Source organism: Musca vetustissima, unplaced genomic scaffold, assembly GCF_032173495.1.
Source record: "Musca vetustissima isolate MV318-11 ecotype Yass unplaced genomic scaffold, APGP_CSIRO_Mvet_v1 utg30831, whole genome shotgun sequence".
NCBI lineage: Eukaryota > Metazoa > Arthropoda > Insecta > Diptera > Muscidae > Musca > Musca vetustissima.
In genome coordinates, this window is record NW_026873322.1 from 53,204 (window position 1) to 77,382 (window position 24,179).

The window sequence follows — 24,179 nt, forward strand, 5'->3', positions numbered from 1 at the left end:
CAGTGTTAGAAACGGCGAACAACAACAAGAACGGATTGAACTCCAGCGTGTGGTGTGTCGACAGCGGAGCTTCAACGCATTTATGCTGCAATAAAGCAATGTTCGAGAAAATTGAAGATCATAATGAGGTTATAAATTTGGTTGGCGATCATAAAATTGTAGCGAAGGGCAAAGGCAGTGTGCGGTTAGAAGAATGTAATGTTTTGCTGAACGATGTGCTGTATGTACCTGAGATGCAGTGTAACTTTTTGTCAGTGGGCAGGGTAGCGGAAAAGGCAGACGTGATCTTCGATGACAAAGGGGCAAAAATAATAGAGAAGGGCAAAACAGTGATGTACGCCAGAAAGATAGGTAATATCTATTTATACAGCCCGCCCAAGAGACCAACAGAGTGTTTGAATTTTAATTGGAAAAATAGTTATAAAAGTCCCATTAAGGAGGGGAAACAGGCAGCCAATAAAAAGGGTTATAAAAGAATAAAATTTGATGAATATGTTGTAGAAGCCCTATAATGAATTAATGAAAATAATGTATATGTGTGTATATAAGTGCAGTGTGTCTGCATAGAGTGTAGGGTTATTGTAGTGTGTCTACAAAGTCTGTGTCATTGTATGTCAATGAGAGAAGAATGAATAGAAACATAGTGTGTCTATGTAGTTAAGAATTACCATTGTAAGTCAATTTGTAATGTATATATGTATGTAAATATAGAGATTAAGAAATATATGTGTTGAGGAGGGGTGTTGAATATTGTGATTGATCGCATAATTGGCAACACATATATTTTAAATTAGAGAACCCTACATTGTCCAGTTACAATAAGCAACAAATGGTTATTTGAATTAAAGATAATACTAGAAAGTAGTCACTAAGAATAATCTAGAGTTAGAAGTTACTAGAATAAGATAAAAAATGTATAAAAGAAGATGTAATGAGAATAGAGTGTGCCAGTTTGTAATAAGTAGTCAGCCCGTGTATAAAGTCTAACAAAGTGTATTCGTCAATCGTGTAAAGTCTGTCGTGTATAAGTAATAAAGTCTGCCAACACACCCCGTATCGTCCGTGTTTCATTTAATTGGTGGTCATCAGCATCGTCCGTCGATTGCAAGGAGAAATTTTAATTTTCAACAGTTAAGCATTTAAAGAATGGGTTTTCAGGTGAAGGTGTGAATCATTTAAAGAATTGTTTTTCAGGTTCATAAGAAGCCGTGGATTATTTAGAGAATAGTTTTTCAGGGTCATAAGAAGGTGTAAAGCATTTAAAGAATGGTTTTTCAGGGTCATAAGAAGCCGTGGATTATTTAGAGAATAGTTTTTCAGGGTCATAAGAAGGTGTGAATCATTTAATGAATGGGTTTTCAGGGTCATAAGAAGGCGTGAATCATTTAAAAAATATTTTTTCATAAAAACGCGTGGATTCATTAAAGAATATTTTTTTTTTTCATAAAAAGGCGTGAATTTATTAATTTAAAGAATAGTTTTTCAGGGCCATGAAAAGGCGTGAATTTATTAATTTAGTTTTTCAGGGTCATAAAAAGGCGTGGATTCATTAATTTAAAGAGTAGGTTTTCAGGGTCATAAAAAGGCGTGAATTCATTAATTTAAAGAGTAGGTTTTCAGGGTCATAAAGGGTCATAAAAATGCGTGGATGCATTAATTTAAAGGTAGGTTTTTTTGATTCCTTTTCAGAAAAAAAATTTTCATATATTTAGCATATTTTATTAATTTACGTGATATATACATAATTATATTTTTATACAAAATAAAACCACTTTTACATTATTTACTTCAATAATAACCGTTTTTAAATTAATATCTACACTTCTTATTCATCATCTTCGAAAACCATTTCGACCAAATCCTTTTTGGAGCAGCGATCACTGTCGACACGTTTCTGTGTATTCCATCGCATAAGTGTCGGTACCCAAACTAAATGTGTTTTGGGATCTTTTCGGAACGGATTGTTCGGATCTTTCCAACTGAAAAAAATAAATAGAGAAGGATAATGAATTTAATAAACATTCTAATAAAAGTGAATACCAAAAAGATAGGAGCGAATACTGTATAAGCTTTATCATTGGAACAGGGACAAGTAGAGGTTACAGAAATCAGGACCAATTATTAAACGAATAGGCGAATAGGGGGGTTTGTTAAATACTGATGAACATATTCCCTCTCGTGTTGCCAACTTAACGGGTTTCAGCTGTTCAGCAACTGAATTCAATTAAAATAAATTTGTCAATTACTCGAAATAATCTTCGGAGATACATTAAATATATTCATGTTCATAATATCAATATTTGGCTGTCTGTTGAAATCACTATAAAGATTTGAAATTTTAAACAGAAATTGGTGGTACCTTTAGGATGTTTGGCATTATAAATAGGATATTTCCGTCCGTTCTGTTATAGTTCCCATATAACGCTAACCCCATTATTCGGACTTTTTGAGGATGTTGGGCACGGTTTGCAATCAAATTCACTTTAATTTGGTATTTTGGGTTATAAATGGATAACAAAATAGCCTACCACAACTATCCACATTGGTCAACTCTTTAGAGTAGCCTCTGTATAGCGATAGCTCCCAAATTTCTGTACTTTTTTTGGGAGTTTGGGATTGCTTTTCAACCAAATTTGCTTTTATTTTATATTTTGGATTCTTCTTGGGTGTCGAATCTTTCTATCAAAAATTATCAATACCGGTCACAGGTATTGATGTCGTTTGGTATTGCGTTTTCTTCTGGAATCCCCGATCGATTTTAGGTATTTTGAATTTCCAACTCATGGTTTCCGATAATTTTAATTAAACTCGAGACGATACCTCTTAGCAAAATATTGATTCCCGATTTCTGTATCTCGCTTACTTGCTTGCCGATAATAACTTACTAGCTTCTTTCGCCCACAATTACATGAATAAAATGGGAATCGGCCGGTGCCTTCGATAGAGCCTCATGGACAACTGGTTCCGCTGATGAGAAAACAAAAACGTTTGATGAATATTCTAAATATTTAAAGATGTTCGTTCTATATTACCTGTAACACAATAGGGACACCAGCTTTCACCATTTTCATCTTTACCACCGGAAAAGAGAACATATATCGGCTTGCCCGATTGTTCCAATTCACCGACTAATTTCTTAAAGTCATCATAACCCTGGACGTTGTGCTCAATTACCATTGTTGTGTTGACTGGTTGGTGTACTTCGAAAGACTTCTGCTAATGTACTAAAATCGAAATTTTTAATACTAAAATTATTAACTGTATTAAGTTAAAATTACCAAAATAAACAATAAGAGATTAGAAAATTCGCCGCTACTGATAAGATGCAGACGACTGTTGCTGCAAATCAGATACAATTAACATATGTTGTGATCGTATTATCAGATGTTATCTTTTTATAGCATGTACACAGAGAGAAAAAGGGGAATTAATTGGAATTGAATATTTGCTGCAAATTGATGGTGGATTTTAAATGAATATACATATATTGTAGTCCAGTATGTTGGGTTCTCATTTAGTGACAAACCTTCCTACAAAATTCCGGTACCTCCCAATATTCGGTATTTTGAGTAGTTTGGGCACGTTTATCAACGGAACTGGCTGCAACGTAGCATAGTAATACCTCCTATTATTCGGCATTTTAGAGATTTAGAGCATGTTTTTCAAGCGAATGGGCTGTAATTTGGTATTTTAGGGTTTCATTTGGTAGACAATATTGATCAACTTTTTAGGATATCATCCATATAAAGTAATACCTCCTATTATTCGGCATTTTAGAGATTTAGAGCATGTTTTTCAAGCGAATGGGCTGTAATTTGGTATTTTAGGGTTTCATTTGGTAGACAATCTCTCTACCAAAAATTATCCATAATGACCCAAATTTCGGAGTAGTCCTCATATAACGGTACTTTCTTTGATTCCGCATTTGGCTCTAATTGGCCTAATGGCTTCGTAATACATGTTAAAATTGAAATATATAAAATAAATAAATAATTTGATATTTTAGGTTCCCAATGGGTGTCAAAAATGAGCAATATTGGTCCATTCGGCATTTGGCTCATTCGGCATTCGGTACCTCCACTATTATGAATTTTTAGGGATTTTGAGAACATTTTTCAACCGATCTAATATCATATTTTAGGTTCCTGTGTACCACATTATCGGTCTACAATCAGGTATAGTCCCTCTATAATGGTGCCTCCTTATTCTCATTATTCGGAGAGTATACGATAAGACCCCAATCGATTTGGATCTATCTAATTTGTTATTCTAAGCTTTCAATGGATGGTAAATTTTCTCACAAAAAAAATTAAATATCGGTTAAGGTGTTTTTATGAACATAGGCGAATTTTCAAACTAAAGTGATTATATTCCAGCATTACGAAGTGACTGCAATATGTCATTCTGGGACTTTGGTGTGGGTAAATAACTTATTCACAGAACATTTCCATTATAGGCCCATTTCCATTCGTTATATACCTCAAACAAAGCTGACGAGACACGGTATTAACGGGTATACTAATGCCGTATCTGGAAATTCGTAATTTCTCTCGGTTCCTCGGAATACCTTCCCATCATCGTCGTCAATAAACCACCCGACTTTATAACATTTGAACAACTCACGTCCCTGAAATAAGATAAAAAGACGAGCCCATTCTCTTAGATCCTCGGGTAGCTGAACAGAATTTCCCAAGAATAACCGAAGTGAGAAGTGAGCTCTATCGTATAAGAACCGATGAGGTACCACCATAATCCATTTAACTTCATGGCACAATTTAGGCATATTCCAGTAGCCGAACTTCATAATGGATAGGTCCTATAACTTCTGGCCGGGGGGTATTTCTCAGACCAACTTTTTATAGGATCCAGTCTTATATCAATAGAAGGTCCAACTTTTGGCCTTCCAACAATAGCAGATCAACTATCAGATCAGATCTATAAATAGGAAGCTAGCCTTATATCAGTAGGAGGCCAGCCTTCTGTCAATAGGAGACCAACATTCTTTCTATAGGAGGTTAGCCTTCTGTTAATAGAAAGTAAGCCTTCTAACAATAGGAAACCAGCTTTCTATCAGTAGAGCAACAGACTTCGATCAATAGGAGAGCGGTTTTCCAATAAAAGGCCAGACGGCTATCAACAGGATGCAAGCCTTCTATCATTAGGAAGAATGTTTTTTGCAACTTCCATCAGAGGCGTCGATTTTTTAACGAATATTTCTCAAGGTCCATCAGAGACGTGGATTTTTTAAAGAATATTTTTTACAAGGTCGATCAGAGGCGTGGATTTTTTAGAGAATATTTTTTTAACGTCCATCAGATTCATATCAAGTTCATGGGCAGTCGTTTCCAACACTGATCTCGTGGATTCAATTGTAATTTTATAGCTTTGATGCGGGGGATTTTTAATTGTTGGTTATTTTGTTTGTTTTTGCCAACATACCGGTTTCACTTCTTTCTATATTCTCTTAGAGATTTTTGAATTGTTGTGCTCAATTGTTTATTGCCCAGCTTCTTCTAATTACTTTCCGAATGCATCTCAATGCAATCAATTTTTTTAATTGTAAAATAAAATTCCTCAGAGATTTTTCTATTCAGTTGTGTTTCAACATTCCGGCAAGTGATTACAATTGATTCGCCGGCCGGTTTAGCACTTAAAACGTGGGGTAAAAAAATATTGAAACCAAAATGCAAAATTTCGTGGCATATATTGCCATCATATTCGGTTGTTGTGGTTTTATTTTGGTGGCCAGTGAAAGGTATGTTCTTCGATCATATTTATTTTTTTCTCTCTGGACCTCCACATATCAGGTCCAGAAAAAAATAAATATCTGAAAATATTTGTGGACTATCCTTTGTTTATATCGGAAAGTAGATCTTCTGGATTTCAATGCTCATCCCCAGATCGTTTTTAAATCGTACACAAGTTGTTGATTATTAATCCATTGATGGATTTACCCGCTTGTCTTATGACAGCAGCTCATTAAATTTAAGTGATTTGTGTTTAGCGTTAGGCACGTAAATTCACGCCTACATACATATATGTATGCCAATGTGTGTATATTTATTTGATATTTTTGAATTATATTGGAGATAATGACAGTGAATCATCGACGAACCAAATAATCGTTATCATATTCCGGTTATTAGAATACCCAAAAGGCCAGCGATCTATCTACAGAAGGCCAAACTTATGTTTATACGAGGCCGCCCATCCTAATATCAGCGGGAGCCCGCTCTTTATCCACTGAAGGCCAGCATGCCTGTCATTAGGAGGACAGACTTTTGTCTATAGGTGGCCAGCCTTCTATCAATAGGTGATCAGTGTCCAGCCTCCAATCAATAGGAGGCCGGCCTTTTATCAATAGGAGGCCAGCCTTCTACCAGTAGGAGGACAATCTTCTAGCAATAGTTGGTCAGCCTTCTATCAATAGGTGGTCATCCTTTTATCAATAGGTGGCCAACCTCTATCAATAGTTGGTCAGTATTCTATCAATAAGAGGCCAGCTTTATATCAATAGTTGATCAGCCTTCCATTAATAGGAGGCCATCCTTCTATCAATAGGTGGCATGCCTTCTATCAATAGGCTACTAGCCTTCCATCTAAAAAAGACCAGCTTTCTGTCAATAGGTGGCAGGTCTTCTATGAATAGGAGGCCAGCCTTCTATCAATAGGTGGCCAACCTTCTATCAGTAGGTTGTCAGCCTTCTATATACAGGTGGCCAGCCGTCTATCAATAGGTGGCCAGCCTTCCATCAATGAGAGGCCAGCCTTCTATCAATAGGTGGCCAGCCTTCTGTCAATAGGTGAGCAGCCTTCTATCAATTGGTGAGCAGCCTTCTATCAATAGGTTGCCAGCTGTGTATCAGTAGGTTGTCAGCCTACTATCAATAGGAGGTCAGCCTTCTATCAATAGGTGGCCAGCCTTCTATCGATAGTGTCCATCCTTAAATCAAAAAGAGGCGAGCCTTCTATTAAGAGGTGGCCAGTCTTCTATCAATAGGAGGCCGGCCTTTTATCAGTAGCTTGTCAACCTTCCTTCAATAGGTGGTCAGCATTCTAACAATAAGATGCCAGACTTCCATCAATAAGATGCCAGCTTTCTGTCAATAGGTGGCAGGTCTTTTATGAATAGGAGGCCAGCCTTCTATCAATTGGAGGCCAGCCTTCTGTCAATAAGTGGCCAGCCTTCTGTCAACTGTTGTCCAGCTTCCATCAATAAGAGGCCAGCCTTCTATCAATAGGAGGCCATCATTCTATCTATAGGTGTCCAGCCTTCTGAATTTAAAACTTCATTTAATTTCCTCTCTCCCCCCTTTCTTATTTTCAACAGCTACTATTCCATAATTGCACCGGGTGTCGTAAAATCAAATCATAAATATACGATAGTCGTGACGTTACACGAAGCACCGGAACCGGTAAAAATAAATCTACGCATGCAAGGACCATCGTATCACATGCAAGGTGATGTCTATTTGCAGTCATATGAAACAAAAATTGTGACATTTCTACCGCCGAAATTGTTGAGTGGTGAACATAAATTAATTGCCGAAGGTCTAAGTGGTATACGATTTCGAAATGAAACTCGTTTAATTGCCGATCCATTTGCTGGACCAAAAATCTACATACAAACGGATAAGGCCGTATTCAAACCGGGTGATGTGGTACAATTTCGTGTGCTGATATTGGATGAAAATACAAGGCCGTTGAAGATCAACGAGCCGATACGTGTTGAAATTATGGTAAGAAGGAATACCTTACTTAAAAAAATATACACCAGGATTATTAGTCCTAGGATATACCACGCTTCTGGTGGACATTGATAGGCCTTGAAAAAATATTCTGTAAAAAATCCACGCCTATTTGAGGTCTTGAAAAAATCCTAATGTTGTTTTTTTTTTCATTTCAGGATGACAAAGAAAATCGCGTGAAACAATTTAAGGATATTGCCCTCGTGAAGGGTGTATATAAAAATAAATTTCAACTTTCCGAATATCCTGTAATGGGCGATTGGTATATACGAGTCTATATAAGCGGCAAATATGATTATAGCAGGCAGAAACGTATCCGAGTACAAAAATATGTCTTGCCCAAATTTAGCGTTTACATTGAATCCGATAAATATATCATTTTGGGTGATCGAATGTCTTTAAAGGCGACAATTTTTGGAAAATATACATTCGAGAAATATGTCGAAGGTCATGCGGTTATTAAACTGATCGAGCCCGTGAAAGACACTGTTCTTGAAGAAAAACAGGTTCATGTGAAAGATCAGCTGGAGGTTGTTTTCCATTTGAAAGATTCGGCAATATTGCGAGCTGTACAAGGTTTAAATCTAATCGTTGAATTGACGGAAAAACATACGGGCCTAACGAGAAGTGAGCGGGCCTATATTGAGGTGCATAACAAACCATTCAATATGTTCGTGGATTCCAAATCCATCGAATTTTTCAAAAATAAACCTTTTCGATTGAAACTTAGTGTGAATGATTGGGATGGCAAGGCCATTGCAGATCCGAATATGCCGGTAACAATGGACCACGGTGGCAGGAAGTATACGGCCTATTTGGATAGCCAAGGTGAAGCAACATTTGAATTTGAACACGAATCGAATTCGAATCATCTATTTGAATATGGCAATGTTACGTATAAACTGGCGAATATATTGGCCTATGAACCGCTTAATACAAATAAAACCGAATCATATTTTAAGCTGACGGTGTTGAATAATAAGTAAGTACGAGCAAAACAAATATTTTTCAAAGAATATTTTTTTCATGGTCCACCAAAGGCGTGGATTTTTCAAAGAATATTTTTTCATGGTCCACCAAAGGCGTGGATTTTTCAAAGAATATTTTTTCATGGTCCACCAAAGGCGTGGATTTTTTAAAGAATATTTTTTAATGGTCCACCAAAGGCGTGGATTTTTTAAAGAATATTTTTTAATGGTCCACCAAAGGCGTTGATTTTTAAAGGATATTTTTTAATGGTCCACCAAAGGCGTGGATTTTTTAAAGAATATTTTTTAATGGTCCACCAAAGGCGTGGATTTTTTAAAGAATATTTTTTAATGGTCCACCAAAGGCGTGGATTTTTTAAAGAATATTTTTTAATGGTCCACCAAAGGCGTGGATTTTTTAAAGAATTTTTTAAAGAAAATATTTTTTTACTTTATTTCTAGACTTCGTTTGGGTACCACTGTCCAACTTGAAGTGTCCTCCACAAAGGATATACCCTACTTGGTGTATACCATTGTCGGTCACTCCGCTATTATAACCGGTGATCATGTAACATTAAAGCCAAATCAAAAAACCCACATCATAGAAATAATACCGTCCATAGATATGATACCCTACGCCTTTGTCTATGTCCACTACGTTGATGAGGGTAATTTGCGTTATGAGGAAATTAAATTAACATTTCCCCTGGAGTTTGAAAACAGGGTAAGAATTCTATCTACAATTAAAAATATATATAATATAAAAATAAACATTATCGCTCTCCAGGTATCAATTATGGCGCCCAAACAAGTCAAACCCGGTGAAGAAGTGACATTAGAATTGGCAGCCCAACCCAAATCTTTGGTTGGCGTCCTAGCCGTAGATTTGGGTGTATATCTCTTAGATTCTTCGTATGATTTGCAAAAATGGTCAATATTATATTCATTGAAAGCCGATACATCATCGGTGGCTTTTCGCGCTCTGGTATATCCGGGATATTTGTCAGGTGTCATCACCATGACAAATGCTCACTATATATTTATCCCGTTGAATGGTAAGTTGGAAGGAAATGCTTTCAAAGATTTGTTTTTAATCGAAAGTTCCTTTTTTTGTAGATATTGCTGTTTATAGTCCCGCTGCTATAGGTCCCTTAAATTTTCGTAAAAAATTTCCCGAAACATGGATATTTGAAAACTATGAAATGTAAGATTTGTTGACGAATGTCTTCCTAAGGTCTTTAAGAGGCGTAGAATTTTGGAAAATAATTTGTGAAGGCCTCCAATAGGCGTGGATTTTTTAAAGAATATTATTGTCAAGGGTACCATAAGGCGTGGATTTTTTAAAGAATAGTTTTGCAAGGGTACCATAAGGCGTGAATTTTTTAAAGAATAGTTTTTCAAGGGTACCTCAAGGCATGGATTTTTTTAAAGAATAGTTTTTCAAGGGTACCTCAAGGCATGGATTTTTTTAAAGAATAGTTTTTCAAGGGTACCTCAAGGCATGGATTTTTTTAAAGAATAGTTTTTCAAGGGTACCTCAAGGCATGGATTTTTTTAAAGAATAGTTTTTCAACACCCCGAGGCCTAGAAGACCTATGGATATATGTTTATTTTCTAACTCATTTCCTTTTGTTTTCCTAGCACCAAAAATACCACCCAACTGACCCTCAACATTCCCGACACAATTACCACCTGGCGTGTCACCGCATTTTCTGTAAATGAAAAAACCGGATTTGGTATTGTCGATGGTCCCACCGATATTACAACAATCCAACCGTTTTTCATCAATCTCAATCTACCATATTCGGTAAAGCGTGGTGAAATTGTCAGTATACCAATACTAATACACAATTATCATGACGAGCCGGTGGATACTGAAATTACATTCTTTAATGAAAATTCCGAATTTTATTTTATGGAATCGACAATTTTTAATGCCGATGAAGGTTCGACGGAAAGGATGCGTATTAAACGGCATACAGTATCGGCAAACAATGTTAGTACAGTTGCATTTCTCATTAATCCCCGGCAGGTGGGAGAGGTGAAGCTGCGCATCACGGCAACCACCCCCTTATCATCAGATGCTGTAGAACAATTAATCAAGGTGGAACCAGAAGGTGTAAAGAAACAAGAAACTAAGAATTTATACATCAATGACCTGCCTGAGGAACGGATGCAGGCTACATTTCTATTGAAAATTCCTCAAGGTATTGTACCCGATTCGGAATTTATTACCCTGACAATGGGTGGTGATAATTTGGCACCGACCATCAAGAATCTGAATGGTCTGGTGGCCATACCCACCGGCTGTGGCGAACAAAATATGGTGAAATTTGCTCCAAATGTTTTGGTTCTACAATATCTTCGGGCAACGGGAAGACATTATCGGGAGAAGGCCTTGGCAGCTAAGGCCAAGCATTATATTGAGCTAGGCTATCAACAACAGCTGTCATATCGGCACGACAAGGGTGGATATAGTGTTTTCGGCCAGCGAAAGGATGCTGAACCGAGTACCTGGTTGACGGCCTACATAATTCGATATTTTATAAAATCCTCAAAATATATTTCCATAGAGGGGCATATCATTGAAAGTGGTTTGCACTATTTGGTGAGTACTCAGCATATGGATGGTAGTTTCCCATATACCGGTTATGTCTTCTATCCGGCGCAGCAGAATCGATTTGGTTTTACGGCATTTGTTTTGATGACCTTCTTGGAGGATCAGGTAAATATTTTGGATGTTTCTTAATACTTTTACAGCGTCCATATAAGGCGTGGTTTTTTAAAAAATTGATTCATGGTTCAAAAAAATCGTGGGTTTTTTTAAATAATTTTTTTCATGGTCCATATAAGTCGTGGATTTTTTAAAACAATTTTTTTCGTGATCTATATAAGGTGTGGATGTTTTAAATAATTTTTTTCACGGTCCATATAAGGCGTGGATTTTTTAAATTTAATTTTTTCTTCTTTTTCAGAAACATGCCCAAAAATATAAACCTTCTATTGAGAAGGGTCTGAAGTTTCTTGATGATAATTTGGATAAAATCGATGATGTTTATGCCCTATCGATTATGGCCGTAACACTACAAATGGCACGCCATAGCAGCTCAACAAAGGTGCTTGAAAAGCTAATGAAATATAAACAAGGTTCCAATGATGGGGTGTATTGGACCCAAGAAGATCACAGCAATGCCAAGGATGTTGAAATCACTGCTTATGTGTTGATGGCACTTCTCGAGACCAATACAGATCCGCTGTTTAGTAAAAAGGTTCTGAAATGGTTAACAGAACAACGTAACCAACATGGCGGATTTAAGTCTACCCATGATACGGTGGTGGGTCTACAAGCTATGGTCAAATATTCACAAAAATATAATTCCGCCGAGGATGTGAATGTCAAAGTGAATTACACGGCAAAAAATCTGCAAGGTGACTCCTTGAAATCGGGTGAAATTAACGTGGATGCTAATAATGTTATGATTTTACAAACTGAAGAGGTAAGGGGAGCTCTTCAGGTTCTTCTTCTTATTTTTTTTTGACAATTAAAAAAAATTTCCCCTCTCTTCTCTTCCAGTTACCCAAAGCAACACGAGCTGTGGAAATTGAAGCCAGTGGTCTGGGTAATTCTCTACTACAGCTGAACTATCATTATTACATCGTGACCACAGAAAATTTCCTGCATTTTCAAATAGAACCGAAAACGAAAATTTTAAATCCCGACGAAATGCTGTTGGAAATTTGTTTCACCTATAAATCAAAAGAGCAGGCATCGGCGGCAGCCACCACCAATATGATAATAATGGAAGTAAACCTACCTTCAGGATTCACGACCAACGATGAGGATAGCAATGATTTATTGGAAAATGAAATAATACAAAGAATTGAGGCGAAAAATGAGGAAACCACCCTAGTTGTCTATTTCGAAAAATTAACGGCAAATATAAGAAATTGCCTAAATATTCTGGCGAATAAGGTGCAAGATGTTATTCAACGTAAACCGGCGTCAATAACAATTTATGATTATTACAATATAAGTCGTCACGATACGGTATTCTACAGTGTGGAACGGGATAAAAGTCCGCAGCATCAAGCAAAACTTGATGAAACCTTAATACGAATTGGATAAGATAATAATTTTATTATTTATTTGGAAAGAAATAAAGATCAAAGCACAAAAAAATAAATACATAAATAAAAACCAGTGCGTGGAGCAGTATAGTCGGACGGGGCCGACCATATGATACCATACACAACTTCCACGAAAATCAAATTTTCTGTGGTACTACAATCTGACTTTGGGTAATATTTCGCGGTATTGCCCGACTAGAGGTCAACAAATATTACAAATGATGATCGGCTTTCAATTTTGGCCTATAGATCGACTCGAAAAAAAAACACAAAAAATAAGGTTTCGGTCCACTTCATTCCAATATTATTATCTGATCATCACCGAAAATTATAAGCGTTGTCCCTGACCATACCTAGATCCTCATGGACAATTTCATAGCGATCAGCGCTATATTTAGCCCTCTATTGTGATAATGGGTTACTAAATAATATCTGAGTACGTGTAAACCTTTAAATATTTAAATGTATCTCCCACATCCGAATACATACGACAATATAATTGGTATCAATTTAAAGGTCAACCACTCCTCTTGGATATATTATCATCTTTACGTCCTTCAGGGGTAAATATATACGCTACAGAATAAAAATTTTGTAATTTTTCACAAAAGTCGGGGTCCATTTGACCAGCTAGATACTGACCGATCTTTATCAAAAAGGCATGCTTATTCTTTGGCCCGATCCCCTTCTCTATGTAAAAATTCCCGATGTTTGGGCCATAATTGGAGCGACCAGAAAATCAGAAAAAAATTAAGTATTTGGTCCATTTCATCCCCTAAATATTAACCGATCTTCACCAAACAGGGGTCTTCATTGGCCAGAATCCATCCTACATGCAAATTTCGTGAAGATTGGTCCATAACTGTGGCCTGTATCGTGTTTACAAATTATAATGGACAGACGGACGGACACACATTTCTAGTTCGACTCAGCTAGGCGAGATATGACCGGTATACTTAAAGGTGGGTCTAGGACAAATATTTCGCGGCGTTACAAACACTTGAGGCTGCACAAAGCTATAATACCCTGACAACATAGTTGTGTAGGGTATAAAAACCAGTAAGGAAAGTAGTAAAGTCGGACGCGGCCGATTATATGATACCCTTCACCACTATGAGTATATTAAACAGGACTCAATAGGACATTAATTGAGCTATGTCTGTACTTCTAGAAAATGCAGCAACGGTATTCTATGCTCAATTTTGTACGCTGTGAAAATTTCAGGCCAATCTGACAAACATGAGGAGTTTGATGCACCATTTACTTAAAATCGGACATAATTCCATGCTCAATTCAGTACGCTATGCCAAATTTTTTGCAAATCAAAAGATATATAGGGACTTTGGTGCACCATAAACATTAAATCGGACGAAACTATATATGGGAGCTATATTAAAATCTGGGCCGATTTTCACGACACTTGGCAGACAACACTACAGGCTCAATTCAGTAAGTTGTGCTAAATTTCGTGAAAATCGAAAGATATATAAAGACTTTGGTGCACCATTTACATTAAATAGGACGAAAATATATATGGGAACTATATCTAAATGTGAACCGATGTTTCCCAATTTCAATAGGGTTCGCCTTGGGCCAAATAAATGAGCTGTGCCAAATTTCATCCAGTTCGGATTTTAAATGCGACCTGTACTTTGTTTACAATTTAACACCAACTGACAAACGGACGGACGGAATACCCTGTACCACAGTGTGGTGAATCGAATAAAAATGTCAGCCAATTTAGTTGAAAAACGTGTTCAAACTAAAATATTCAAATTTTGGAGGTCTCATTTTATGGGCGTTACGGAATACTTGGTGGTATCGCTAACCGAAACGAAAAATCTAGGTGGAGATTTTCAACATTCTATCTTAAATATTAGGAGCTCTGTCGGATTTTAATGGATAAAACTATGATGTCCTCCTTATAGAAGACCAGAAATTATTTCTTTAGGAAAAGAGTATGCTTCTAAAGTCTACGGGAATTGAAATTGCTTGTCTATAAAGACGCCCTGAACTTCAGTCCGTCTATAACGGCAACTTGTAGCTCATCACTTCGACTATAAAAACTCCACTCACCTCGTTTTCAAATGCTCAGGAAGAGCTTAAGACTCCCTGAGCATCAATAATTACACCCTCAGCTTCAGTTCCTCTAAAAAAGACTCCATGAGCTTTTGTTCGATAAAGACTCCAATTGGTTCATAAAGTCTTTCTGTGCTTTATTTCATCAAAAAAAGCCCTAATGAGAACAAGTTTCCTGATCTTCAGTTCATCTATAAAGATTCGGTTCTTCGGCTCATTGATCTCTAGTTCATCTATGAAGATATCCTGAGTATCAGCTTGTCGGCACCTTGGCTTACGCACATCTATAAAAACTCCCGGAGCTCCAGGTCATGTGTATGTGAAGACTCCATAAAGTCTTATTGATATTAAGTTCATCTTTAAATACTCCCTGACTACCAGTCATCCATAAAGTCTTCTGAGCTCGCCCATAGAATACCCTAAGCTAATTACAGTTTGGCTATAAAGATCCCTAATCTTCAGTTCGTGTAAAAAATGTCTTTTATAGAATCCTTGTGCTTCAGATCGTCTATAAAGTCGTCCTGAACTTCGTCTTATCTATAAAGACTCCACGAGCTTCAGTGCGAACATAAAGACTGGCTGAGCTGCAGCTTGTATATAAACCTATCTGATTCTCGTTTCTACAGGTTCCATTCAAAATTTCTTCTTTTTTGTTGTAGGGTATACAAAGTTCGACCCCATGTACGTATCTGTATCACCTGATTGATGAATCCTTTAACTATGTATATGCATGTTCTTTGTGCCATCATTCTTGACCATCCTAAACAAACCTGTCCCGTACAGAAATCCAGTTTTACAGGAATCCCCTTTTGTTTGATATGCTGCAGCTGCATCATTTTTGTTGGTATGTTGATCTCCTTGTTGTTAGTCATATTTTTTTGGACTAGAATGAAATTTTACAGCATGGTCGGAGCTTCTATACGCAATGTAAATTCAGTTCTACTTTAGCGTCCGGCCAATCGTAACCATAACATAATTGAGCCGGTGAAGTACCGAAGTAATTCTTTTTTCGAATATAATGCGGCAAATAGTCGCTTTACTTGTGTTGGTGATGTGGGGTGTGTGCGTTATGCCGATCGATGGTATGGGTGAAAGGTAGGTTAGGCTGCATGGGAGGATAGAAATTTTAATGGATACATTTTTTTGTTTGGAATTTTGCAGTTACTATTCGATAATTGCACCCGGTGTTATAAAATCCAATCGAAAATATACGGTAATGGTGTCGCTGCACGATTCTTTGGAACCGGCAAAATTTAACATCCGTATAGAGGGACCCTACTACCATATGAGCAATGATGCCTATTTGCAGCCGCATGAAAGCAAGTTAATTGTTTTTATACCTCAAAAACTGGTTCAAGGTCCACATAAACTAGTCGTCGAAGGGGTGAGTGGCCTGGTGTTCCGCAATGAAAGTTTTCTATTTGCTTATCATAATGTTGGACCGAAGTTATACATATAAACCGATAAGGCTGTATACAAACCTGGTGAGGAGGTGCAATTTCGTGTTATGATATTAGATGAACATACAAGGCCATTGCAGATTCAAGAACCGATACGGGTTGAGGTGATGGTAAGTAGGGATGGGGAGGCAGGACATTTTAGAGAAGTATCTTTTAATAATTCCTATTTTTCTCCTCCTCCAGGATGGTGCCAAAAATCGTATCAAACAATTCAAGGATATAAAACTCGTAAAGGGCCTCTACACCAGCAAATTTCAACTATCCGAATATCCGGTTCTAGGTGATTGGTATATACGGGTATTTATCAGCGGCAAATACGATTACAGTGAACAGAAGCGTATACGTGTCCTGAAATATGTCCTCCCCAAGTTTAGTGTCTACATTAAAACCCAATTATTTTTAACTCGCGATATGGATCGCATTAAGGCCTTAATATATGGCCGATACACCTTCGATAAATATGTGGAGGGTAATGTAACGGCTCGACTAATCGACAATGTTCGCAATAAAATTCTACAGGAAAAACAGGTTGTGGTTAAGGATACGGTCGGTGTTGAATTCGATCTCAGCGATCCGGATTTATTGAAGCTGTATGGCTTTAAGCTACAGGTTGAATTATCGGAAAAACATACGGGTATGACAAAGAGTGAAGAGGTTTTTATGTCACTGCATGATGTGCCATATAATATTTATGTCTCGAGCGATTCTATACAATTCGAAAAAGGACGACCCTATCGTTTGACAGCCACTGTGAATTATTGGAGTGGTGCACCGGTTTTGGATAAGTCAATGCCGGTCGTAATGCAGCATGGCGATAAGGAATACAGTGCCTATTTAAATTCGAAGGGAGAGGCCATATTTGATTTCGATCATGATGAGAATTCCGATCATTTATTCCGCTTTGGGAATGCCACCTTTAAATTGTCCAATATTTTTGCCGATGATTCGTTTGGCAATAAGACGGAATCGTATTTTACATTGGGGCTGAAGGATGAGAGGTGAGTAGGGACAAATTCCTTTAAAATTCTTGAAAAATGAATCTTTGAAAAATCCACGCCTTGGATAGGCCTTGAAAAATGAATCTTTGAAAAATCCACGCCTTGGATAGGCCTTGAATATTAATCTTTGAAAAATCCACGCCTTGGATAGGCCTTGAAAATGAATCTTTGAAAAATCCACGCCTTGGATAGGCCTTGAAAATGAATCTTTGAAAAATCCACGCCTTGGATAGGCCTTGAAAATGAATCTTTGAAAAATCCACGCCTTGGATAGGCCTTAAAAATGAATCTTTGAAAAATCCACGCCTTGGATAGGCCTTGAAAAATTAATCTTTGAATACTCCACGCCTTGTATAGGCCTTGGAAAATGAATCTTTGAAAAATCCACGCCTTATATAGGCCTTGAAAAGTGAATCTTTGAAAAATCCACGCCTTGTATAGGCCTTGAAAATGAATCTTTGAAAAATCCACGCCTTGGATAGGCCTTGAAAATGAATCTTTGAAAAATCCACGCCTTGGATAGGCCTTGAAAATGAATCTTTGAAAAATCCACGCCTTGGATAGGCCTTAAAAATGAATCTTTGAAAAATCCACGCCTTGGATAGGCCTTGAAAAATTAATCTTTGAATACTCCACGCCTTGTATAGGCCTTGGAAAATGAATCTTTGAAAAATCCACGCCTTATATAGGCCTTGAAAAGTGAATCTTTGAAAAATCCACGCCTTGTATAGGCCTTGAAAATTTAATCTTTGAAAAATCCAAGCCTTGTATAGGCCTTGAAAATTTAATCTTTGAAAAATCCACGCCTTGGATAGGCCTTGAAAACTGAATCTTTGAAAAATCCACGCCTTGGATAGGCCTTGAAAAATGAATCTTTAAAAAATCCACGCCTTGGCTAGGCCTTGAAAATTAAATCTTTGAAAAATCCACGCCTTATATAGGCCTTGAAAATTAAATCTTTGAAAAATCCACGCCTTATATAGGTCTTGAAAATTAAATCTTTGAACAATCCACGCCGTATATAGGCCTTGAAAATTAAATCTTTGAAAAATCCACGCCTTATATAGGCCTTGAAAATTTAATCTTTGAAAAATCCACGCCTTGGGTAGGCCTTGAAAAATGAATCTTTGAAAAATCCACGCCTTGAATAGGCCTTGAAAAATGAATCCTTGAAAAATCCGCGCCTTGAAAAATTAATCTTTGAAAAATCCGCGCCTTGAAAAATGAATCTTTAAAAAATTCACGCCTTGGCTAGGCCTTGAAAAATTAATCTTTAAAAAATCCACGCCTTGGATAGGCCTTGAAAAATTAATCTTTAAAAAATCCAAGCCTTGGATTGGCCTTGAAAAATTAATTTTTGAAAAATCCACGCTTTGGATAGGCCTTGAAAATGAATCTTTGAAAAATCCACGCCTTGTATAGGCCTTGAAAAATGAATCTTTGAAAAATCCACGCCTTGGATAGGCCTTGAAAAATGAATCTTTGAAAAATCCACGCCTTGGATAGGCCTTGAAAAATGAATCTTTGAAAAATCCACGCCTTGGATAGGCCTTGAAAATTTAATGTTTGAAAAATCCACGCCTTGGATAGGTCTTGAAAAATTAATATTTGAAAAATCAACGCCTTTGATAGGCCTTGAAAAATGAATCTTTGAAAAATCCACGCTTTGGATAGGCCTTGAAAAATGAATCTTTGAAAAATCCACGCCTTGGATAGGCCTTGAAAAATGAATCTTTGAAAAGTCCACGCCTTGGGTAGGCCTTGAAAAATGAATCATTGAAAAGTCCACGCCTTGGATAGGCCTTGAAAAACGAATCTTTGAAAAATCCACGCCGTAGATGGCCTTGAAAAATAAATCTTTAAAAAATCCATGCCTTGGATAGGCCTTGAAAAATTAATTTTTGAAAAATCCACGCCTTGGATAGGCCTCGAAAAAATATTATTTAAATATTCTTTAAAAATATTCTTTAAAAAATATATTCTCCTTTCAGCCTTCCTCGCCTGGGTAAACCCGTGGAACTTGTGGTAACATCCACTGTGGAAATACCCTATCTGGTTTACACAATTATGGGTCACTCGAATATCATCCATGCTGATCGCATTACAGTGCCTGGCCGCCAAAAATCCCATACCATAGAAATAATACCATCCATCGAAATGGTACCCTATGCCTATGTGTATGTTCATTATATTCAGGACGGGATTTTGCGTTATGAGGAAATTGAGCTGGAATTTCCATTGGATTTCGAAAATCAAGTAAATCGAATCCAACAATAACAAAGTATTTGTATGTTCACCGAAATCCTTTTCTAGGTTACCGTCGATGCTCCCAAACAAGTACATCCGGGTCAAGAAGTCACTCTCGAATTGAAGGCACAACCAAAGTCGTTGGTTGGAATATTGGCTGTTGATTTGGGTGTATATCTCTTGGATCCCTCGTACGATCTCAAACGTATGGACATCTTGCGTTCATTAATGAATGATGTCTCATCGTTGCCATTTCGGGCTTTGGTCTATCCGGGCCTATTATCTGGGGTTATTACCTTTACCAATGCTCATTATGCATTTGTTCCACTGCATGGTAAGACCGTTATTTTGAATATTTATATTCTAAAACTTTAATCGATATTATTAATTTATTTATAGCCCATACTGCGGTCAGTCCCGCTGGGGTCAATCCTCTTAAATTCCGTCAAAAGTTTCCGGAAACATGGATTTTTCAGAATTATGAAATGTAAGTCCTTCCACGCCTGATGGTCCTTGAAAAATATTTTTTTTTTAAATCCACACCATCAGGGTCCTTAAAAAATATATATTATTTTTTTAAACCTCGCCTGATGGTCATTTACAAAATATTTTGTTAATATCCACCTCTGATGGTACCTCAAAAAATATTTAAAAAAATATTTAAAAAAAAAAAACAATTCTTTAGACCCTTAAAAATAAATAATCATTTAAAAAATGTTTTTATTTTATTTTCAGCTCTGACAATATAACCGAGATAAAATTGGAGATACCCGAAACAATTACCACCTGGCGGATCACCGCATTTTCGCTAAACGAAAAAACCGGTCTTGGCATAGTTAAAGGACCCACCGATATAACCACAATACAACCGTTTTTCATTAGCCTCAATTTACCCTATTCCGTGAAACGGGGTGAAATTGTGGCCATACCAGTCCTCGTACACAACTACCTCGAACAAGAAGTTGAATCGGAAATTACTCTCTACAATGAGGCTGGAGAATTTTATTTTATGGATACAATCATCTTCAATCCCAAACGAGGTTCGGAAGACAAGAAACGGGCAAAGAGGCTTAAGGTTCCTGCAAATAGTGTTGGCAGTGTGGCCTTCCTTATCAACCCCAAACAAGTTGGAGAGGTGAGTTTGCGAGTGGCTGCCACAAATTCTCTAGCCGAAGATGGTGTAATACAAAAACTTCGTGTGGAACCGGAGGGAATGATTAAGCGGCACACAAAGCCTTTATATATCAGTGCCTCGCCTGGAGAGAAGACAAAGGCCACTTTCCACATAAATATCCCCCGTGATGTTGTACCACAATCGGAGTTCATTACTCTCTCGGTGAGTGGCAATAATATGGCTCCAACGCTCAAGAACCTCAATGGGTTGGTTTTAATGCCCACCGGTTGTGGCGAACAAAATATGGTAAATTTTGCACCGAATGTTTTGGTTCTACAGTATTTGAGGGCGACGGGAAGATATTTTAAGGAAAAGGAGCTGGTGGCAAAGGCCAGAAATTTCATTGAAGTAGGTTATCAGCAACAGCTGTCATATCGCCATTCGAATGGAGGCTATAGTGTATTTGGTCAGGCGAATGATGAGGAGCCAAGTACATGGCTCACCGCATATGTGGTGAGATTTTTTATCAAGGCTACGAGATATTTACCCATGATGGAGGCTCATATTATCGATTCGGGTCTAACATATTTGGCCAGTACCCAGCGTAGTGATGGTAGTTTCCCCTATACCGGTTATCTTTTCAATCCGGCTCAACAGAATCGTTTTGGTGGTGCGGCATTTATTTTGATGACATTCTTGGAGGATAAGGTGAGCAATTCTTGTTTCTTCTATATAGAAGGTCAGATTTTTCTTGAGTAGCAGAGAAGTAGGCCATGGTCGGCTGCCTCTTCCTATTCTATAGGATAGAAGTAGGTCAGGAGGCCTGCTGCTTCTAGGCCTGCTGCTTCTTCTATTCTATAGAATAGAAGTAGGTCAGGAGGAGGCCTGCTGCTTCTCCTATTCTATAGAATAGAAGTAGGTCAGGAGGAGGCCTGCTGCTTCTCCTATTCTATAGAATAGAAGTAGGTCAGGAGGAGACCTGCTGCTTCTCCTATTCTATAGAATAGAAGTAGGTCAGGAGGATTCCTGCTGCTTTTACTTCTATAGAATAGAAGTAGGTCAGGAGGAGACCTGCTGCTTCTCCTATTCTATAGAATAGAAGTAGGTCAGGAGGAGACCTGCTGCTTCTCCTATTCTATAGAATAGAAGTAGGTCAGGAGGAGGCCTGCTGCTTTTCCTATTCTATAGAATAGAAGTAGGTCAGGAGGAGGCCTGCTGCTTCTCCTATTCTATAGAATAGAAGTAGGTCAGGAGGAGGCCTGCTGCTTCTCCTATTCTATAGAATAGAAGTTGGTCAGGAGGAGGCCTGCTGCTTCTCCTATTCTATAGAATAGAAGTAGGTCAGGAGGAGGCCTGCTGCTTCTCCTATTCTATAGAATAGAAGTAGTTCAGGGGGAGGCCTGCTGCTTCTACTTCTACTATAGAAGTAGCCAGGCCTGCTTCTTTTTTGACTCTTCTTCTTATTTTATTTTGTTTATTTTTTTTCCAGAAATTCGCCGAAAAATATAAATCCACCATTGAAAATGGTCTGAAATTTCTGAACGATAACTTGGAGGGTAATACGGATATTTATGCCCTTTCCATAATCGCCGTGGCCATGCAAATGGCTCAACATGCCAATGCCACAAAAATCCTCGATAAACTTGAAGAACAAAAGCAAAGATCCGATGGTCGCATATGGTGGTCACAAAATGATCATGATCATGCCAAAGATGTTGAGATCACTGCCTATGTCCTGATGGCCCTTTTGCTGGAAAAGCAGACCCGAAATATTCGAGAAGAGCAAGAAATTTTCAAATGGCTGGCGGAACAACGTAATGAACGTGGTGGCTTTAAATCGACACATGATACCGTTGTGGGTCTGCAAGCATTGGCGGCCTATTCGGAGAAATATAATACCTTAGACTCGTTAAATTTACGAGTAAAATATTTTGCAACTAATTTCCGCAAACAAAAATTGAAATCCGGCGAACTGCAGGTGGATGGAAATAATGTGATGATTTTACAGATGGAAGAGGTTAGGAGGGTGTTTCGGAAATATTTCTCACAAAAACTAATTGCTTTGCCTTTTTCAGTTCCCCAAATACACCCGCTGCATAGACGTAGAAGCCTCCGGTTCGGGTAATGCCTTGCTGCAGTTGTATTATCATTACCACATCAGTTCCGAAGATGATTTCCAACATTTCCGCATTAATCCCAAGGCGAAATTGGTAAATCCGGAAGAATTGAATTTGGAAATTTGTTTCAGTTATCGTCAGGATGCTAACTCCGTTGCAGGTGGCAATTCGACCGGCACAAATATGATAATTATGGAGACTAATTTACCCTCCGGTTTTACAACCAATGAAGACTACGGTAATGAATTGCTGGATAATGAGCTGGTCGATCGTATAGAATTGCGAAATTCCGACACCACTTTGGTTATGTATTTTGAAAAGCTATCAGCAAATATTGATAATTGTTTTACGATCATGGCTGATAAGCTTAACGATGTCCTACAGCGTAAACCGGCATCGGTGGCTGTGTATGATTATTACAATATCAGTCGTCATGATACGGCATTCTATAGTATTTGAAATGCTTGATATGAATTTGAAAATAAAATAAATAATAGAGAACAATAATAGTAATGAGAAGTAATTTTGTTAAGTTCGAAGATGGGCTATATCGGTGCATTTTGGCTTCTTATTGTGTACTACATTTCTCAACTAAAAATTATATGTATAGGTTCACTTTTTCTGGTAGGCCCTATACATCGGTATGGAGGTTGCAGTCAAGTGTGGAACTGCCGATGTAGAGGTGCAAAATGTTACCGTTTTTTACCGGATATAAGTCCGCTTTTAGAAGGTAAATATAGCCTGGTACTAGAAGATTTCTATAGCAAATTGGTAGGTCATCATTTGACACGGTTAATGAGGATGTCCCTACGAGGATAAGAGGAGATTGACACAGTTTGCCAGACATAACCATTGTGGCACCGGGTCAGATAAATGACGTATCCCAGCAACCCGTCATTTCACTCGGCGCAAACTACCTTCCTATCATCGTGTCCGTCAACAGGCCAACCGACCTCTGAACGCTGTACTTTCCTGAACCATGGGAAATCTGATTGGCCTCATTTCAGATTGTTTACAAATCACCGCTTCAGGGAGCTGCATATTCCCTCAGATTCTCGGGTAGTTGAGAGAAATTTTCGTCAAATCACCACTACTGCGACCGCTCCATTCATGCCTGCTGGTCGAATACCCGAAGTAATACCAAATTTCCCAACAGAGGCAACGGTACTGGCAAATGAACTTGAGGAGCTCCGTTGTACGACCCCTGAAGACCCAGGGTTGCGACAACTTACCCTTGAAGTCAACAGGCTAGTATGCAAGCACAAAAGGAAAAATTGGTTAAATCACCTGAAGTAGTACAACATTGTTACTGGATCAAGT

At 37.8% G+C, this 24,179-nt stretch overlaps 4 protein-coding genes across 4 annotated transcripts; 3 read left to right on the forward strand and 1 right to left on the reverse strand.

Annotated features, from left to right (window-relative positions):
* Window positions 1–1,825: 1,825 nt before the first annotated feature.
* On the reverse strand, window positions 1,826–3,177 carry LOC133324117 (thioredoxin domain-containing protein 17-like). The gene is made up of 3 exons (XM_061533007.1): window positions 3,033–3,177; window positions 2,886–2,967; window positions 1,826–1,979 (listed from the first exon to the last, which is right to left on the reverse strand). Exons 1-3 carry the CDS (start codon window positions 3,175–3,177, stop codon window positions 1,826–1,828), a joined length of 381 nt encoding a protein of 126 aa, XP_061388991.1.
* A 2,507-nt stretch (window positions 3,178–5,684) lies between these two features.
* On the forward strand, window positions 5,685–11,305 carry LOC133324025 (thioester-containing protein 1 allele S3-like). Its single transcript, XM_061532918.1, has 8 exons — window positions 5,685–5,755; window positions 7,331–7,739; window positions 7,907–8,730; window positions 9,179–9,440; window positions 9,504–9,771; window positions 9,833–9,920; window positions 10,358–11,173; window positions 11,290–11,305. The coding sequence occupies exons 1-8, from the start codon at window positions 5,685–5,687 to the stop codon at window positions 11,303–11,305; spliced, it is 2,754 nt and encodes a 917-aa protein (XP_061388902.1).
* Window positions 11,306–11,787: 482 nt separating this feature from the next.
* LOC133324036 (alpha-2-macroglobulin-like protein 1) lies at window positions 11,788–12,842 on the forward strand. Its single transcript, XM_061532926.1, has 2 exons — window positions 11,788–12,213; window positions 12,291–12,842. The coding sequence occupies exons 1-2, from the start codon at window positions 11,788–11,790 to the stop codon at window positions 12,840–12,842; spliced, it is 978 nt and encodes a 325-aa protein (XP_061388910.1).
* Window positions 12,843–15,992: 3,150 nt separating this feature from the next.
* LOC133324047 (thioester-containing protein 1 allele R1-like) lies at window positions 15,993–23,318 on the forward strand. Its single transcript, XM_061532935.1, has 10 exons — window positions 15,993–16,018; window positions 16,085–16,307; window positions 16,464–16,493; window positions 16,567–17,381; window positions 19,373–19,637; window positions 19,695–19,962; window positions 20,028–20,115; window positions 20,364–21,450; window positions 22,298–22,759; window positions 22,818–23,318. The coding sequence occupies exons 1-10, from the start codon at window positions 15,993–15,995 to the stop codon at window positions 23,316–23,318; spliced, it is 3,765 nt and encodes a 1,254-aa protein (XP_061388919.1).
* Window positions 23,319–24,179: the final 861 nt, after the last annotated feature.

Excerpts from the sequence above, each read along its gene's own strand:
- LOC133324025 (XM_061532918.1), top strand. The coding sequence starts at position 5,685 with ATGCAAAATTTCGTGGCATATATTGCCATCATATTCGGTTGTTGTGGT. Across the intron at positions 5,756-7,330 it reads ATTTTGGTGGCCAGTGAAAG|CTACTATTCCATAATTGCAC; the intron begins GTATGTTCTTCG and ends TATTTTCAACAG. Across the intron at positions 9,441-9,503 it reads CCCTGGAGTTTGAAAACAGG|GTATCAATTATGGCGCCCAA; the intron begins GTAAGAATTCTA and ends ATCGCTCTCCAG.
- LOC133324047 (XM_061532935.1), top strand. The coding sequence starts at position 15,993 with ATGCCGATCGATGGTATGGGTGAAAG. Across the intron at positions 20,116-20,363 it reads ATTTTTCAGAATTATGAAAT|CTCTGACAATATAACCGAGA; the intron begins GTAAGTCCTTCC and ends TTTTATTTTCAG. Across the intron at positions 21,451-22,297 it reads TGACATTCTTGGAGGATAAG|GGTAATACGGATATTTATGC; the intron begins GTGAGCAATTCT and ends GATAACTTGGAG.
- LOC133324036 (XM_061532926.1), top strand. The coding sequence starts at position 11,788 with ATGGCCGTAACACTACAAATGGCACGCCATAGCAGCTCAACAAAGGTG. Across the intron at positions 12,214-12,290 it reads TGATTTTACAAACTGAAGAG|TTACCCAAAGCAACACGAGC; the intron begins GTAAGGGGAGCT and ends CTTCTCTTCCAG.
- LOC133324117 (XM_061533007.1), bottom strand. The coding sequence starts at position 3,177 with ATGGTAATTGAGCACAACGTCCAGGGTTATGATGACTTTAAGAAATTA. Across the intron at positions 2,968-3,032 it reads GTGTCCCTATTGTGTTACAG|CGGAACCAGTTGTCCATGAG; the intron begins GTAATATAGAAC and ends TTTTCTCATCAG. Across the intron at positions 1,980-2,885 it reads ATTGTGGGCGAAAGAAGCTA|TTGGAAAGATCCGAACAATC; the intron begins GTAAGTTATTAT and ends TATTTTTTTCAG.